The 18,148-nt window shown below is 43.9% G+C and overlaps 1 protein-coding gene across 1 annotated transcript in view; it reads right to left on the bottom strand.

Moving 5' to 3' along the window:
- Positions 1-18,148, bottom strand: part of LOC120999594 (calpain-8-like) — a 105,925-nt gene that overhangs the window by 50,426 nt on the left and 37,351 nt on the right. Inside the window, exons 6-10 of the mRNA XM_040430551.1 lie at positions 16,496-16,579; positions 16,326-16,411; positions 15,157-15,231; positions 5,566-5,723; positions 1,665-1,825 (exon numbers count right to left, since the gene is read on the bottom strand). Of these exons, the coding sequence (XP_040286485.1) occupies positions 1,665-1,825; positions 5,566-5,723; positions 15,157-15,231; positions 16,326-16,411; positions 16,496-16,579 (564 nt within the window). The remainder of the gene's footprint in view (positions 1-1,664; positions 1,826-5,565; positions 5,724-15,156; positions 15,232-16,325; positions 16,412-16,495; positions 16,580-18,148) is intronic.

Raw genomic sequence — 18,148 nt, 5'->3', positions numbered from 1 at the left:
TAGTAGTGTAGTAATAATAATAATAATAATAATAATAATAATAATATTAGTGATAGTAGTAATAGTAGTAGGGGTAGTAGTAATAGTAGTAGTAGTGGTGGTAGTAATAGTAGTAGTGGTAGTAGTAATAGTAGTTGAAGTGGTCATAGTAAGAGTAGTATTGGTGGTAGTAGAAATAGTAGTAGTGGTAGTAGTGGTACTAATAGTGGTAATAGCAGTGGTAGTTGTAATACTAGTAGTAACAGCAGTGGTAGTAGTGGTAGTTAAAGTATTGATACACGAGTGTTGAAAAATATTTGCAAAAATGCCCTTTGTGTCCATTTTACGCATCTATATGGTGCAAGTTAAGATTCTTTATGCTGAAAGAAAAAGTGTCATGTTCTATCTTGGTACAAAATCATGTCTGACCCTGTCAATCAAAGTGCAGAGGGCGCGGCAGTTGCAGAGAGAGCAGAACCTCTAGGTGTAACGGCAACGCCCCCGTTGCTCCTAGAGGCTCATTTGCATATATTAAAACATAATTTTTTTCTGCAATGTGGCACATATGAACATGGGGAGGCAAATCTGCTGACAGATGCCCTTTAAAGGGGTTTTCCGGTTTCTATTATTGATTACCTATCCTCAGATCCCAGATCAGCGGGTGAGGGGAGTCTGACACCTGGCACCCCCATGATCAGCTGGTTGAAGAGAACGCAGTGCTCCTGCAAGCTCTGCATTCTCTTCACTGTAAACCTGTTAACCTTCGACATTGCAGCGGCGAGCAGGTGTAATTACATCTCCTCCGTCCAATTTATTTGAATGAGGTGGGGTGTAACTCAGGTCTTGCAGTAGGCATAACAAAGTTTGCTTGGAATGTTCCTTTAGGAATGGAGTCATAATAATTAGAGATGAGCGAATTTTTGGCAGCTTCGCCGAACTACGTCAAGAAATTCAATTCACTACTAATTATTTAGTCAGGAATCGCTTTTCATTCTACGGAGCTGGTGCAATGACGGGGAACGGCGATCACGCCGACCCTATCATTTAACCCCTCAGATGCCATGTTCAATGCTGATTGTGGAATCTGAGACTTACATTCAGGTGCTTAGGGGTTAAAAAAAAATTATACTCAACTCATCCACTTGCTTGCAGAGAGGCCATCAGCTCCCGTCTTGATTGAAGAATACCCTCCAAAAGACTTTCGGTGAGCGTAATGACCTCACCACGTGATAATGCTGGCCGCATGCAGTGACGTCATCAGTCATGACATCATCACGTGATCACGCTGCCTGCACACAGTGCCATCATCAGTCATGACGTCACCGCGTGATATTTTTGGCCGCACGCGGTGATGTCATCAGTCATGACGTCACCAATTTGATCGCGTGATGACGTCACCTTGCGCGGCCAGCCTGATCAAGTGGTGGCATCTTCATGCTCGAGTGGATGAGTTGAGTATACATTTTTTTTTAACCCCTAAGCACCTGAATGTAAGTCACAGGCAGGTTTTCTTCAATCAAGACAGGAGCGGACGCCCTCTCCGTGATCAAGTGGATGCGGTGAGTATAATTTTTTTTTTTTTCAGCCACCATTTTAGGAAAAATTGACAAGGAAATTCGGATTCGTGGCAAATCAATTTTTTCTAAACTTTGATTTGCTCAACACTAATAATAAGTCACAATAACCTTATATATATAGAAGCCAGTTTCAAGGTATTTCACTCCCTCAGGTTTGTGCTTCCTTCGATCCTTCTGTGTCAGAGACACGACAACAGTTCCCCTTTTGTTAGCGTCACCGTCTGGAGCCTTCACTGTGATCCGGAACTGAGGGTTCATCCAAAATGTGCCTGAAATAAAATAAAAGAGAAGGATAATAATAAATGAATAGTATATTATAATGCTTAGGGCCAGCGCTTCCATATAGGCAAGGGGGGCAATTTTTCCCTGGCCCTCGAGTCCTTAGGGGCCCCCAAGCCCACCACCCGACACCGGCCCGCAACTAACGGCAGGTCACAGGGAGATGAACGCTTCCATTGTGGAAGTGCTCATCTCCATAGTCAGCTGTATCGCCATCCTCAGGACATCAATACAGATTGCTGTGCTGTGGGGCAGGGGAGGCGTCTCCCTTCCCTGTTCCTCTTATAGGCTGCCAGCACAAGGCCCGCAGCCTATCAGAGGCCGGTGCAGACGACGCGATGACGTCATCGCGCCGCCTAAGCCATACAGTGCAGGACACAGGCCGGAAGAGGCCTGCATCGCATCGCTGTGTGAGGGAGGTAAGTATAAGTGTTTTTTTTTTATACCGGACTATCTGTTACTGCCACATGGGGGGAGCGGGAGGCACTTGATACTGGCACATGGGGGTGGGGGGAGTTTGGCACTTGATACTGGCAGATGGGGGGAGTTTGGCACTTGATACTGGCACATGGGGGGTTTGGCACTTGATACTGGCACATGGGGGGGTTTGGCACTTGATACTGGCACATGGGGGGGTTTGGCACTTGATACTGGCACATGGGGGGTTTGGCACTTGATACTGGCACATGGGGGTGTTTGGCACTTGATAATACTGGCACATGAGGGGGTTTGGCACTTGATAATACTGGCACATGAGGGGGTTTGGCACTTGATACTGGCACATGGGGGGGGTTGGCACTTGATACTGGCACATGGGGGGGTTTGGCACTTGATACTGGCACATGGGGGGGTTTGGCACTTGATACTGGCACATGGGGGGGTTTGGCACTTGATACTGGCACATGGGGGGGTTTGGCACTTGATACTGGCACATGGGGGGGGGGTTTGGCACTTGATACTGGCACATGGGGGGGTTTGGCACTTGATACTGGCACATGGGGGGGGTTTGGCACTTGATAATACTGGCACATGAGGGGGTTTGGCACTTGGTACTGGCACATGGGGGGAGTTTGGCACTTGATACTGGCACATGGGGGTTTGGCACTTGATACTGGCACATGGGGGGAGTTTGGCACTTGATACTGGCACATGGGGGGTTTGGCACTTGATACTGGCACATGGGGGGGTTTGGCACTTGATACTGGCACATGGAGGGGTTTGGCACTTGATAATACTGGCACATGAGGGGGTTTGGCACTTGGTACTGGCACATGGGGGGTTTGGCACTTGATACTGGCACATAGGGGGGTGGCACTTGGTACTGGCACATGGGGGGTTGGCACTTGTTACTGGCACATGGGGGGTTTGGCACTTGTTACTGGCACATGGGGGGTTTGGCACTTGTTACTGGCACATGGGGGGCATGGAGAGGCACTTGTTACTGGCACATGGGGGGGGCATGGAGAGGCACTTGTTATTGGCACAAGGGGGGGTTTGGCACTTGTTACTGGCACATGGGGGGCATGGAGAGGCACTTGTTACTGGCACATGGGGGGCACTTGTTAATGGCACATGGGGTGGAAGAGAGGCACTTGATACTGGCACATTATTATGGGGCACTATGGGGGTTTCTACTGAGACCACAAAGAAGGGGTATTTTATATGGGTGTGCTCTGTGTGGTAATAGTATTATCTGTTTCTGCAGTATAGTATTGGGGAGCACAGTGGCACAGTATTGGGGGTAGTAGAATGATGGAAAAGTAGTAAACTAAGATTTTTTTTTTGTCAAACTGCAGAGACGGAAAATGGCGACAAAATGGTGGTCTGGTCTGAAGGTCTGAAAGGATAAGACGAGGACAGAGAACATCTACATCAAAGGAGACGTCACTGGATGTAAGAGGTATGTGGCGCTGTATTACTGTAGTGATGGGGGAGGATGTTAAAGTCAGCAAGTGTCATGTTGGGGGGGGCCTTATTTTTTTTCGCCTCAGGCCCCATTTCACCTAGAACCTGACCTGATAATGCTAGTAGTGGGTATACTATTTCATATTTAGTTTCCCTCCGTTATATATCATGGTTGACCATATTTGACAGTCCCCCTTTATTAGAAAATTCCACCACCTAGAAAGCTGATCAAAGCTGTAAGAGATATATACGATATAAGAAAAATAAAGCAATTTTTGAAAATATTTTTTAAAAAATAACACAAATTCACAACACATTCCTTTTCCAAGAAATATAAACAGAAAAATAACAGGCATTGGTATCGATTCAGAATACCATGGTTTTCACTCACCCGCCTCCCAAAAAAAAAATGGAATAAAAAATGAGCACCAGAGGCTCCACCAACACCACCACCGCGACCATGGCCGCATCACTTATTAGATATTTGCCTCATAGTTAGCGTTCACAAAGCAAAGTAAAAATTGGTTAAGTATGTTAAAAATAATTAACCGCCTATATAAACCCTGATGTAGGGTATTGCACTAAATTATTATTTTTTTAAACTCTATATGACAGCGGTATTTGTGACCTAAACACACGGTTTATTTCAAACGCAGTAAACGAATGTCCGTATTTGTGGCCTAAATGTGACTGTATTCTATGTACGTTAAATTCAAAATGAGCAGTATATGAACACATGGTTTATTTCAACCGCAGTAAACGAATGGCCGTATTTGTGGCCTAAATGTGACTGTATTCTATGTACGTTAAATTCAAAATGAGCAGTATATGAACACATGGTTTATTTCAACCGCAGTAAACGAATGGCCGTATTTGTGGCCTAAATGTGACTGTATTCTATGTACGTTAAATTCAAAATGAGCAGTATATGAACACACGGTTTATTTAAACCGCAGTAAACGAATGGCCGTATTTGTGGCCTAAATGTGACTGTATTCTATGTACGTTAAATTCAAAATGAGCAGTATATGAACACACGGTTTATTTCAACCGCAGTAAACGAATGGCCGTATTTGTGGCCTAAATGTGACTGTCACCTATGCACGTGTAATCAAAGATGACCAGTATATGAAAAAAAGATTTTTTTTTAAACGAAGTAACCTAATGGGCGTATTTGTGGCCTAAATGTGAAAAAAGCTGTATTTCTGGACTAGCAGACATGCAGATAGATAGTGCTGCACCAGCATAAAATGGCTGCCGATTATGTATTCATAGTGACAAACTGAAGTAAAAAAAATAAGTGTTTTCAACAGAAGTTGGCTCAGTGCAGGCTTTAAAAAACTGTGCTTTGCACCCACAAAACACATTGGATTGAGATCGCTGAGTTATAAGGCAATTCTTCTTAGTATTTATCCCTGATCTGTCCCTGACAGCAGCAGCATCCTCTCCCTACACTAAGAATAGCAGAGTGACGTGCAGCGCTACGTGACTCAGCCTTATATAGAGGCTGGGTCACATGCTGCAGTTGGCCAATCACAGCCATGCCAATAGTAGGCATGGCTGTGATGGCTTCTAAGGGCACACAGTTAAACGCTTGTTGATTGGCTGCTTTGCAGCCTTTCAAAAAGTGCCATAAAAATCGCCGAACACCGAACACGAACCCGAACTTTTACGTAAATGTTCGGGTCCGGGTCCAAAAAAAGCTAAAGTTCGGTACGAACCCGAACTTTACAGTTCGGGTTCGCTCAACTCTAGCTGTGACATTTTAGACACCTGTATAACATATGATTGTGGCAGGCATGGTGCGGAGTTCCCGCATTCTTACCCAAAGATTTCCTCCCTCCAGCATTGATTCCCTTCTTCCAGCTTCCATTGAATTCTGTCAGGCACCACTTCCAGTCGTCACCACAGCACGCCTTGCTCAGGTTGATGTTACATATGTATGTTTTCTTAAACGCTTTCAGATAATCATCAAAGGGCATCCTGCAAACAACCAAAACTTTTTTTACAGTTTTTACAGATTTTTCCAAACTTTCCAACTTTAACCCCTTTAGGACCCTGCCATTTTCACCTTTCTAAACCCTGGCTATGTTTGCAAATCTGACGTGTCGCTTTATGTTGTAATAACGTTGGAATTATGCAAGCCATCTGAGCATCTGAGACTGTTTTCTCGTGACACATTGTTCTTAGTGTAAGGCTACTTTCACACTAGCGTTCGGGGCTCCGCTTGTGAGTTCCGTTTGAAGGGGCTCACAAGCGGCCCCGAACGGATCCGTCCAGCCCTAATGCATTCTGAGTGGATGCGGATCCGCTCAGAATGCATCAGTTTGGCACCGTTTGTCCTCCGCTCCGCTCAGCAGGCGGACACCTGAACGCAGCTTGCAGCGTTCGGGTGTCCGCCTGGCCGTGCGGAGGCAAACGGATCCGTCCAGACTTACAATGTAAGTCAATGGGGACGGATCCGTTTGAAGATGACACAATATGGCTCAATCTTCAAACGGATCCGTCCCCCATTGACTTTCAATGTAAAGTCTGAACGGATCCGTTTGCATTATCATGAAAAAAAAATGCAAACGGATCCGTAATGGTAATGCAAACGGATCCGTTCTGAACGGATCCAAGCGTTTGCATTATAGGTGCGGATCCGTCCGTGCAGATACCAGACGGATCCGCACCAAACGCAGGTGTGAAAGTAGCCTTAGTAGTAAATTTGAGTTGATGTGGTTCATGTTTATTTATTTTAAAAAATTTGAAAAAAAACAAACTAATTTCCAAAACCAACCTTTTCAAGGAGTACCGTATTTCAGATATGAAGTCACTTTGAGAGGTTTATATAATAGAAGCTATATCCCTTAAAGTGTACAAAACTGATTTTACAAACTTTTTTAGAACTCTAGGTGTTTTACAAGAATTGAAGCAAAATGGAAGTGAATTTTCCAAATTGCACTTTTTGGTTTGCAGATTTTCTATTCTAATCAATTTTCCTGTAACACAGCAAGGGGTAACAACAAAAGAAACCTCCATATTTATTATCCTGATTCTGCAGTTTCCAAAAACATCCCATATGTGGTCATCAACTGTTGTATGGGCACTCAGCAACGGGGGCGCAGAAAGGAAAAGAGCGCCATATGGTTTTTGGAGGGCATATTTTGCTTGCATGGTCTTTGGGCACCATGTCTCATTTAAAGAGACTCTGAGGTACCCCTACAGTGGAAACCCCCAAAAGGTGACCCCATTTTAGAAACTACACCTCCCAAAGAATTTACCAAGGGATGTATTAAGTGCTTTGACCCCACAGGAATTTCACAGAATGTAGAAACACTTTGCTGTGAAAATGAAAAATTACATGTTGTTAATTAAAATGTTGAATTATCCCCAGATTTTTCATTTTCACAAGTGGTAACGGGACACAAGGGACCACAGAGTTTGTGTTTATGTATTTTCTACTACATATGGCAACACCCCATATGTAGTCATAAAATGCTGTATGTGCACGCCACAGGGCTCAGAGGGGAAGGAACACCATATGGCTTTTTTGGGCATATCTTACTGAAATGGTTTTCGAGCACCATGTCACATTCGAAGAGACCCTCAGGTACCCCTACAGTGGAAATACCCAAAAGGTGACCCTATTTTTGAAACCACACCCCTCACAGAATTTACCAAGGGTTGCAGTGAGCATTTTAACCCTACGATGTTTTGTAAAATTTAATTCATAGCAGATGGTGCAAAGTGAAAATTACAAGTTTTCCACAGATATGGCATTTCAGTGCCCAACATGTTGTACCATCTGAGAAATACCACACTCTTTAAATTGTTAGGTAGATTCTACTGGATACTGAAATAGCATAAATGAAGATGTAAACTGCTGTTTGGATACAATGCAGGGTCCAGAAGGGAAAGACCACCTTTTGGCTTTTGCAAACTAGATTTTGATGGCTTGGTTCACGGGCACCATGTTGTTATTAAAGAACCCCTGGAGTACAAATACCCGTATTTTTCTCTTGAGGAAGCGGTTTGAGGGCTTTTTGTGGGATGCGTTGCCAACATCATTGGTTACATTTTAGGGACATACGACATTTTGATCACTTTTTATTTCGCTTTTTGGGAAGCAGGATAAAGAAAAGGTAGCAACTCTTTTTGGGTTTTGTTATTACAGCGTGTACTATGTGGGGAAAATGACATGTTATCTTTATTCTGCTGGCCAATACGATTACATAAATATGAGTTTTATATACCGTATTTTTGCTTAATAAGAAGCAACTGATTTTGAAACTCACCTAGGTTTTAGAGGTGGAAAATCAAAAACATTTTTTATTAGACCTCAGATCAGACCCCAATCTTCATCAGCTCCCTAAATCAGCTCTCCTACCTCCATCAGACCCTCCAGTCTTCGTCAAACCTCCAAATCAGACCCCTAAACTTTATCAGACCTCCCAGTCATACCCTCAATCTACTGTATATCAGACCTCATCTAAGACATCAAATAAATAAATGAACTTAACTCTCCTGCTTCGGACGGCACTTCTACTCACAGATCCAGCAAGCTCTACCTGTACTCACCGCTCCCTGGTCTTCTTCCGCCCAGCGCTGAGCTGTGACCTGATGTTACACAGCTTCAGGTAATAGTGCACGGCAGTCAGGACACAAGTGCAGCGGGTTCCAGGAAGAAGACAAGGGAGAGGTGAGTACAGTCAGAGCTAGCAGAGCTACGGTCACCACTCCCTGTGCCTCCTTCATACTAATGAGAGCTTTCATAATGAAACCACTCATTCGACGAAATTTGGAGGAAAAAAGTGCATCTTATAAAGCAAAAAAAATAAATATATTTTTTTTTTACATTTTACAACTTACTACACAAAGCATATTTGAAAAAAAAAAGAATGTTTTTGCCTTGCCATTTTCTGAGAGCCATATTTTTTTTAAATGTTTCTGGCGATGGTCTTGCGTGGAGACTCATTTTTTGCGAGATGAGGTGATGCGACATGACATGAAATAACAGCCATTGACACCCTGCAATTGCATAGCAGGAGGAGATGAGGTCAGAGATGCAACATTCAGCGCTTTCAGCAATGCTGGCGAATACAGCAGGGGCCTGGCTGTCTGTACAGCTCCTGTGCCTGCCGGGTCAGCCCGCTGTACTATTATGGTGCAGGTCAGTAAATCACCTCCCTTTGTGCCAAAATAATATGGTGGATGTCGTGAAGGGGTTAAATAAAAGCAGTCTCCTTTCCTGACATGTCTGTTTTAGTAACTACTGGCATTCCCCATGTAATAATGATTCTAGGGCATCAGTTGTTATGACTGTAAGTTGTGCTATTCCTCTATTATTCCTTCCTTATCCCTTCCTGTAATGAAGGTCCAGCTGGGTGTTACCAGTTAGGGGTGTGTCCATACACCACCTGACACAGTCAATGAATGCTGCCAGTGTCAAACAGCAGTGACAAACCCCCAACTATGATTGGTTCATTGTTAAAGAGATTTTCCAGGAATTATTTATGGATGAATTATTCTTAGGATAAGTCATCAATATCAGATCAGCAGAAGTCTGACTCCCAGCACTCCCACTGATCAGCTGGTTTTATTGGTTGGATTATCCTATGTTGAGAAACACTTTAAGAAACAAACGGAAAGCACTTAGCTGGTGGACACCGTTTACTGGTAGTGAAATTGTTAAACGAGGTCTCCAAGACCAGGAACCCCTATTTATATGGCTGGGCAGAATGCAAAAGTAAAAAAAAAAGTCTCACCCGTCACCGGTGTTCCAGTTTCTAGCAACAAGCTCCTTTCTCCTCTGCCGTTCCCTGCTGAACTCGAAGTGTGATGTGCACACATGCAGTACCCTGCAAACGTTTTTTATTTAACCCCATAAGGACCCGTCACGTACAGTACAGACCAAAAGTTTGGACACACCTTCTCATTCAAAGAGTTTTCTTTATTTTTATGACTATGAAAAATGTAGATTCACACTGAAGGCATCAAAACTATGAATTAACACATGTGGAATTATATACATAACAAACAAGTGTGAAAGAACTGAAAATATGTCATATTCTAGGTTCTTCAAAGTAGCCACCTTTTGCTTTGATTACTGCTTTGCACACTCTTGCCATTCTCTTGATGAGCTCTTGAAGAAAAACGAGTGGCCATCATTACTTTAAGAAATGAAGGTCAGTCAGTCAGCCGAAAAATTGGGAAAACTTTGAAAGTAAGGGCTATTTGACCATGAAGGAGAGTGATGGGGTGCTGCGCCAGATGACCTGGCCTCCACAGTCACCGGACCTGAACCCAATCAAGATGGTTTGGGGTGAGCTGGACCGCAAAGTGAAGGAAAAAGGGCCAACAAGTGCTAAGCATCTCTGGGAACTCCTTCAAGACTGTTGGAAGACCATTTCAGGTGACTACCTCTTGAAGCTCATCAAGAGAATGCCAAGAGTAGGCAAAGCAGTAATCAAAGCAAAAGGTGTCTACTTTGAAGAACCTAGAATATGACATATTTTCAGTTGTTTCACACTTGTTTGTTATGTATATAATTCCACATGTGTTAATTCATAGTTTTGATGCCTTCATAGTCATGAAAATAAAGAAACCTCTTTCAATGAGAAGGTGTGTCCAAACTTTTGGTCTGTACTGTACATGTAGTTCATATCTGGACGGGACTTAAAGACCAGTGACATACATGTACGTCACAAGGTTCGCCAGGCTCTGGGGAACGATCGTGGGGGAATCGGGGCACCGTGGCTGCTCTTACCGGCAGGCAGCCATGCCAGGTAAGGGCAGGATGGTTCTGTGCCGAACCCCCTGCAGCTCCAAGCGCTGCGATTGGGCGGTCAATGAAGACCAACACATCACAGAGCCGGAAGCTGTATACAACTGCAGGGCGGGGGGAGGTCAGGGGGAGGTAACCGGTACTGAACTGGTCGGCACTTGCCTCCTCCGAGGTGAGGGATTGGACACCAGTGTTTGTCATTTGGAAATTTTCTTAAAAATTTTCTTCTAAACTTCTAATCCTTCTAATGTCCCAAAAAAATAAAATGTCATTTTCAAAATGATCCAAACATGAAGTAGACATATGGGGAATGTAAAGTAGTAACTATTTTTGGAGGTATTACTCTCTATTATAAAAGTAGATAAATTGAAATTTGATAATTTTTCCCAATTTTTGGTAAATTTTGTATTTTTTATGAATAAAAATGAAATAGTTTGACTCAATTTTACCACTGTCATGAAGTACAATATGTGACGAGAAAAAAATCTCAGAATGGCCTGGTACTTAAGGTGAAAAATGGCAGGGTCCTGAAGGGGTTAATTTGTTGTATTGTTATTTTATGAATTGTGCCCAATATAGCATCCATATATGTACAGTATGGATGGCACAGCAAGGGTTAACAGTCCTTGCTCAGTACTTGTAGGAGGCTAGGTGGTGGCTGGCTCGACTCCTAGCTTGGAAGTGTATAGTAATATTTCAGAGAGAGAGGGAGCTGTTGCCTCATGCTCTCTTGTCCTAGGTCCAGAAAGCTACAGAGACTAACAGATCTCTGCAAGATCTACCGAAGGAGAGAAGAAACACAAAGGAGAGAATTGGAGTACTTAGAATCAGTATGACTGAGCACTGAAGTCATTAAGGTAACCTGCTACTAAAAGCTGTTAAACTTTACTACAGTGAGGCACACCGTTAATTTACCAGACATGTCTTTAAAAATCCTGTATCCCACAGTGGGCACTACAGCCATTATTGCCAAGTTACATTGGCCAGCCATGGATTTTACTGAGAGAGACTTTAGCAAGATAGAGAGGAAAGAGGGTCATAGCTCTCATCCTTGTCTAAATCCATACATTGCTATCTGGGAAAGAATTGCACAGTGTGCACTTGGAGTTGTGTCTGCTCTAGTTGGATGAACTACAACCCCCATTTTGCACTTTAGTAAAGAAAGACATTTATTGCTTTACCTCTGGCCTGGTTTTCTGACTCCTACACCATACGCCAGCCATTGGACCTTACATGCTCTTCCCTGCACCCAAACACTTAACATCACAGGCATCACAACTACAATCGGGCAGGAGCCCCAGAACCAGGCTGTGCCCTGAGGGAAGAAAGGGTGTGCCCTCCTTTAACTGGGGAGCAACAATGTGAGGATAGTCACAGTGATTGACTGTGACCCAGAGCCAATAGCACTCTAATGCTCTGCTCCAGTTCCTCCCAGGAACATACAACATACCTCCCAACTTTTGAAAAAAAAAAAGAAGAGGGACACTATGTGCGACGCGCAAAGCGAGTCACGGCAAATATTTTTCATACTAGGTCACTCCTCTAACTCCGCCCAAAACATAACTATGCACACCTAATCTCACCCAATCCCCTAAATGCACCCACATAGTAATTATTCTCCCTTTATGCGACCAAACAGTACTCATGCCCACATTGTGACCCCTTTACCATTGTCATGCCAACATGTGCTCCCTTCATAGTACTGAGGTCCAGATATGTGGCTCCTTCACAGTAGTCATGCCCACATATGTCTTTTTCACAGTACTTATGCCCTGATGTGCTCCCTTCACAGTACTTATGCCTGAATATGTGCCCCTTGTAAGAAGGTACCTGGAATCATCGTGGATGGAAGGTATGTGTCACCGAGGTTCCTGGCCTCGGTGGAGTATTTTATGTGTCAGCAGAAGCTATTGCTAATTCACACCTAATGATTTAGCATGGCTGTTATAGCTTATCCGGGACGGCTCTAATTGGGAGTAGTCAAAGTGCTGGGTGGGTGACTACTCCCCATGTTCCAGGCCAGGTTTTGCCAGGCATAAAAACCAGCCAGCACTGCCAGGTGTGTGGATTTACCTCCCTCTGACAGTGGAGCTCAGGAGTCTGTGTGATGTGAACTGAGGGCTGTGCTGGGATTTGAGGTTTGAGCCGGGCTGCAGGACTTAGGCCCCTCTAAAGGCGAACAGGCCGCCTATGGACTTGATGAGGCTGAACTGCTAACAGGGTGTGAAGTAACACCCAGGAGAAAAGATGACTTTTATTGTTTATGGACTTTCCTTGTGTGTGAACAGTGAACAAACACCAAGCCACCTGCGTTTTGTGATACACCTTATCTGCATTTTGTTATACACCAATGTGTGAATAAACACCGCTGTTTGATTCAAGAACTGTGTACTTTGTTCTATACTGCATGCGCTAGTCCTAACTACCAGAACAAATCCCCACACCATTTACAGTAATTATGCACATATATACGCCCCTCACAGTAGGTTTGCCCTGATATGTACCCCCTCACAGTAGTTATGCTCTGATATGTGCCCCCTCACAGTAGTTTTGCCCTCATATGTGCCCATTCACAGTAGTTTTCCCCTGATATGTGCTCCCTCACAGTAGTTTTGCCCTTATATGTGCCCCCTCACAGTAGTCAGGGCCAGATATATGCCTCCTCACAGTAGTTAAGCCCAGATATGTGCCCCTCACAGTAGTTTTGTCCTGATATGTGCCCCCTCAAAGTAGTTTTGCCCTGATATGTGCCCCCTCACAGTACTTTTGTCCTGATATGTGCCCCCTCACAGAAGTTTTGCCCTGATTTGTGCCCCTTCACAGTAGTTATGCCCAGGTATGTGCCCCCTTCACAGGAAGTGAAAAAAACTAACTGCACATACTCACCTAGTTCCTCCGATGATCTGTATCTCAGCAGTTGGCAGGGTACACATTGCACTGCTCTGGTATGTGTAGATGGAGAAGAAGCACAGGTGACTCCTGGCCCACCCTTCCTGCACAGACCAGCAGTGAGGAACGCCAGCGGGGGTTGGAATGGTCAAGTTGGGAGCTTCCTGCTTCATCATTACAGGCAACTGTCTCTGCGTCCTATGGATGCAGAGACAGTTGCCTTAGAGTGGGACATAACTCACCTGTTCTGGGACTGTGGGACAGCCACTGTAATCCGGGACTGTCCCGCTGGATCTGGGATGGTTGGGAGGTATGCACTGTGGACAGGTAATCAATGGCCTCAGTTGTGAGGTGTTCAGGCACGTGTAGAGGGCATGTTACACTTCCGGTCCATTGGAGACCAAAAGCGGAGGAGAAGAGAGCTTGTTGCTGGACTTGGAGTGCCAGTGACAGGTGAGACATTTATGTTACCTTTTGCACCATGTTTACAGATAAACCTGGTAAGACTGTGAGATGGGGAAGCAGCTCTCATTGTTTGAACACTGTTTGTGTGGATTAAATTAAGTATTCTGGACTGACATTCTGCTGTTTGGCCACAAGATGCCGCTGTTTTCTAAACACAGCTACAGACTACATATATATCTCCATATTCATGAGAGGTGTGTTTTTGCAGAGCATGGAGAGGAAAGTGGAGGCAGCCATCTTAAGGAGCAGAGACTGAGGGCTGTGTGAGCAAAGAAGCTAGCGACATCCACGAGTGAGAGCAGCCTTCAGTGACCAGAGCTGCAGCTAAATGAAGCTGGTCGTTGTCCAAGACCCAGATCCTGTCCAGGGAAAGATAGGATTGTTTCCAGGAAGACTGATAAGAGCTGAGGAACAAATCTACGTACCCTGCGGGACCTCATGTTTGTTTGAGAGACTGGTTGTTCGGTTCAGAGTCATCAGCAGATGAACAGCAGACCCGGGTCGGTAAGATCGTGCACGCACCTCATTGCAGTGTTGGCACCTAGAGACTGAGACCAGGCCTGTAGTTAGGGCTTACCTGTGCCTTAGCGGACTTGTGAAAAAAGATGGCAGCCCGCATATGTTCGCGGGCGAACAATGCGAACTGACCATCACTGCTGCTGACATTAGCACATCGCTAATGTCAGTCAGCTACATAACGATTTTTCCCATGACAGAAACCCTTTAAAGGGACATTGCACATTTGAGAGCTGATAAACACCCCCACAAACTCAATCCAGATCAGCGTTTTTCTCAGGAGTAATACTCGGGCACGTGCTACTGGACTAGTTATGGGAGCGGGAATACTATAGAGCACAGTAAGATTGTAAACTGTTGTGTTGCACCGCAGGTGAGCCCGTACCAAGCACCCAAACAATTGTTCGTGTTTGCTTTAGGGTAATAATAGGTACAGCGAGGAAGTTTTAGTTGTGCCTGCCAGTAGGTAAATTACCGCAAAATTTCCTCCGGCATCCAACAGAGGATGCCGTGCTGTGCAGCACAGGGGTCTTAACCTTCGGGCAGGGTATATGTAAATTTATTTTATGTTCTCAGCATTTGTGGTTGTGTTTATTACCACGTGTTAGTAAAATTCCATTTTGGGAAAAGCTGGTGTCAGAGTTGCTTTCCTTGTTCATGACTTCGCTGTATCCTGGGGAGCCCACCCCGGTACACGGCTTACAACTCACTGTATAAAGGGTCAGCGGGCAGGTACTGTTTATGGGGCAGACTGTTTGATACAAACTAACAACTCACCAACCCTCTCCATCTTCCTTCTTAACGTTCAGTTTTTCTTTTACTTCGGGATCCACCTTGTCCCACTCTGGGGCACTGAGAGGACGAGAAAAAGGATGAAATTCAGGAAAATCATTTTTAGCCATTGATTTGCACAGACTAAGCCTAGGTAATGGAAATCTTCAGATGCGGCCAGTATACTCAAACAGGTCATTGGATAAGGCTGAAAATGCACATAATGTGACTACAGGTTGGCAGCTATTTTGCCTGACCTACTACAAACATGTATGCTCAGCTGAGTTTGCATATTAGCTCAGTAGGGGCCAATGGGCCAATTTACCTACTGGTCACATATGGAATAACCGCCCATGACTGCTCAGCAGAGAGTGGTATTATCCTCACATGTGGGCACAAGGGTCTGATTAGGATTAGCACAAGTCCCAGCTGCTGGACCCTTACACTTACATGCAAGTCTATATGATGTGACCTAAGCCCAGAAGCAACTGCTGCCTCTTCACCCCCATTAGCTATACCCTTGATATCATGTTAAAGGCCTCCTTTTAACATATACACCAGAACATGCAGAATATGTTAAACAGATGCCTGTGACAGATTCCTTACAGTGACATCCATTACCCATAGAATCTCAATGTATCAGACTATTACATAACTTTCTTCTGTATTATACTGGTGTACTGTACGTAGACCAGACAGAGAACAAAAAAAACACTGAGTTGGCCTTCCTATGGACATGTTTAGCATGTGCATCACAAGTTTCTCTATGTACACGCTAAACATACATCAGAAACATTATGTGAACTCAGGACATTTTATCCAATTGGTGGGGTTCAGGTTACCAACACCCCCCAACATATTAGCTGTTGGAAGAAGGTTGGAGCTTCCTGCCCAGCCTGTGACATAACATTCATTGGACACATGGCCTTTCTGCTGTTCATTCCGATTCAAGTGAATGGGACTGAGGGCCAATACCAAGGACAGCCACTATCTAACTTTACGGGGCACTGCTTGATATACTATGTAGAGGCTACAGAGCTTGTCTGGGCACCACAACCCCTTCAAACTGCTGATTGAGAGGTTCCTGGCAGTTTAATCCCAATGAACTTAAACCTCTGTTTTGTAGAGGTTTCACTATAATCTATTAAAAATATTTAAATAAATCTAAACCTTACTTATCACTAAAGGGTCCATTCCATTCTGTTTTACCCCAGGGATTCCTCAATCGGATGATCTTTACCACACTTTTATCACAGGTGACCTTCAAAATACACAACATCATATATGAATAAACAAAAAGGGATATCATTACCAAGAATGAAAGTATGTTTTGGAGTTTCCTCACCTCCTCTGCTCCAGTTAGAGAATATGCATGACCTTGAACAATATTCCTTTCGGTAGTACTTTCTCGAACGCCCTTGACCTTAGCCTGCAGAGAAAATATAATAAGGCTGATATAACACCCCCAGTGTTTTCTACATTCTGATCTCCTATGTTGACCTCTGCTTGCTAACCAGATTTGACCCTGTACGAACTCTGCCTGCCCTGACCTTGGCTTGTCTCTAACTATGGCTTGCCTGATTCCTTGGTGCTCTGCATCGGTGTCTCTTAACTCCCCTGGATCATCAGTCATTGAATAGAGACTACTCCAAGAGGTAGCGGTCTAGTGGTTTTCCTTCAGTATATTTTAGATCCATGTATCTAAAGGATGAAGATCAGGGGTCAGCCAAGACAATGCCCATAGGAGTAGCCATGAATGACTTGTTATTTAATGTGTTGTATTGTGCCCAGTATAGTTATGTACGGATGTAGCAGCAAGGGTTAACAGTCCTGGCTCAGTCCTAGCTTGGAAGTATATAGTGAGAGTTTAGAGAGAGTAGGAGCTGTTGACTCATGCTCTCTCATCTTAGGTCCAGAAAGCTACAGAAGGAGAGAAAAACACAAAGGAGAGAATTGGAGAACTTAGGGGCACATTTATTAAGACACCGGCGGTTTCGACACCGGTCTTAATAAGCCCTATACCTGGTGGGGCAGTGCCGCTTTGTCACCGCATTGCGCTGCGCCTTTTTGTCAGAGTAGGTCCCACTCAAAGAGGCGACCTTGGCGTGGTGAGTGGGCTTATGCCTTTTGATCAAAATGTACACTAATGCCTCTGGTACAGCATGCAGTATAGGGGGCTGTACACTTTAAAATGGCGCTAAGAAGCAAGTTTAACCACCTCAGCCCCCTTAGCTTAAACCCCCTTAATGACCAGACCACTTTTTACAATTCTGCACTACACTACTTTCACAGTTTATTGCTCGGTCATACAACTTACCACCCAAATGAATTTTACCTCCTTTTCTTCTCACTAATAGAGCTTTCATTTGGTGGTATTTCATTGCTGCTGACATTTTTACTTTTTATGTTATTAATCGAAATTTAACGAAATTTTTGCAAAAAAATGAAAATTTTCACTTTCAGTTGTAAATTTTTTTTAAAAAAAACTACATTTCTATATAAATTTTCTCTAAATTTATTGTTCTACATGTCTTTGATAAAAAAAAAATGTTTGGGTAAAAAAAAATGGTTTGGGTAAAAGTTATAGCGTTTACAAACTATGGTACAAAAATGTGAATTTCCGCTTTTTGAAGCAGTTCTGACTTTCTGAGCACCTGTCCTGTTTCCTGAGGTTCTAAAATGGCCAGACAGTACAAACACCCCACAAATTACCCCATTTCGGAAAGTAGACACCCTAAGGTATTCACTGATGGGCATAGTGAGTTCATAGAACTTTTTATTTTTTGTCACAAGTTAGCGGAAAATGATGATTTTTTTTTCTCCCTTACAAAGTCTCATATTCCACTAACTTGTGACAAAAAATAAAAACTTCCATGAACTCACTATGCCCATCATGAAATACCTTGGGGTGTCTTCTTTCCAAAATGGGGTCACTTGTGGGGTAGTTATACTGCCCTGGCATTTTAGGGGCCCTAATGCGTGAGAAGAAGTCTGGAAT

This window comes from Bufo bufo, chromosome 4 (assembly GCF_905171765.1).
Source record: "Bufo bufo chromosome 4, aBufBuf1.1, whole genome shotgun sequence".
Taxonomy (NCBI): Eukaryota; Metazoa; Chordata; class Amphibia; order Anura; family Bufonidae; genus Bufo; species Bufo bufo.
Note: the sequence above shows the minus strand (reverse complement) of the source record. Positions and strands in the feature narration are given on the sequence as shown.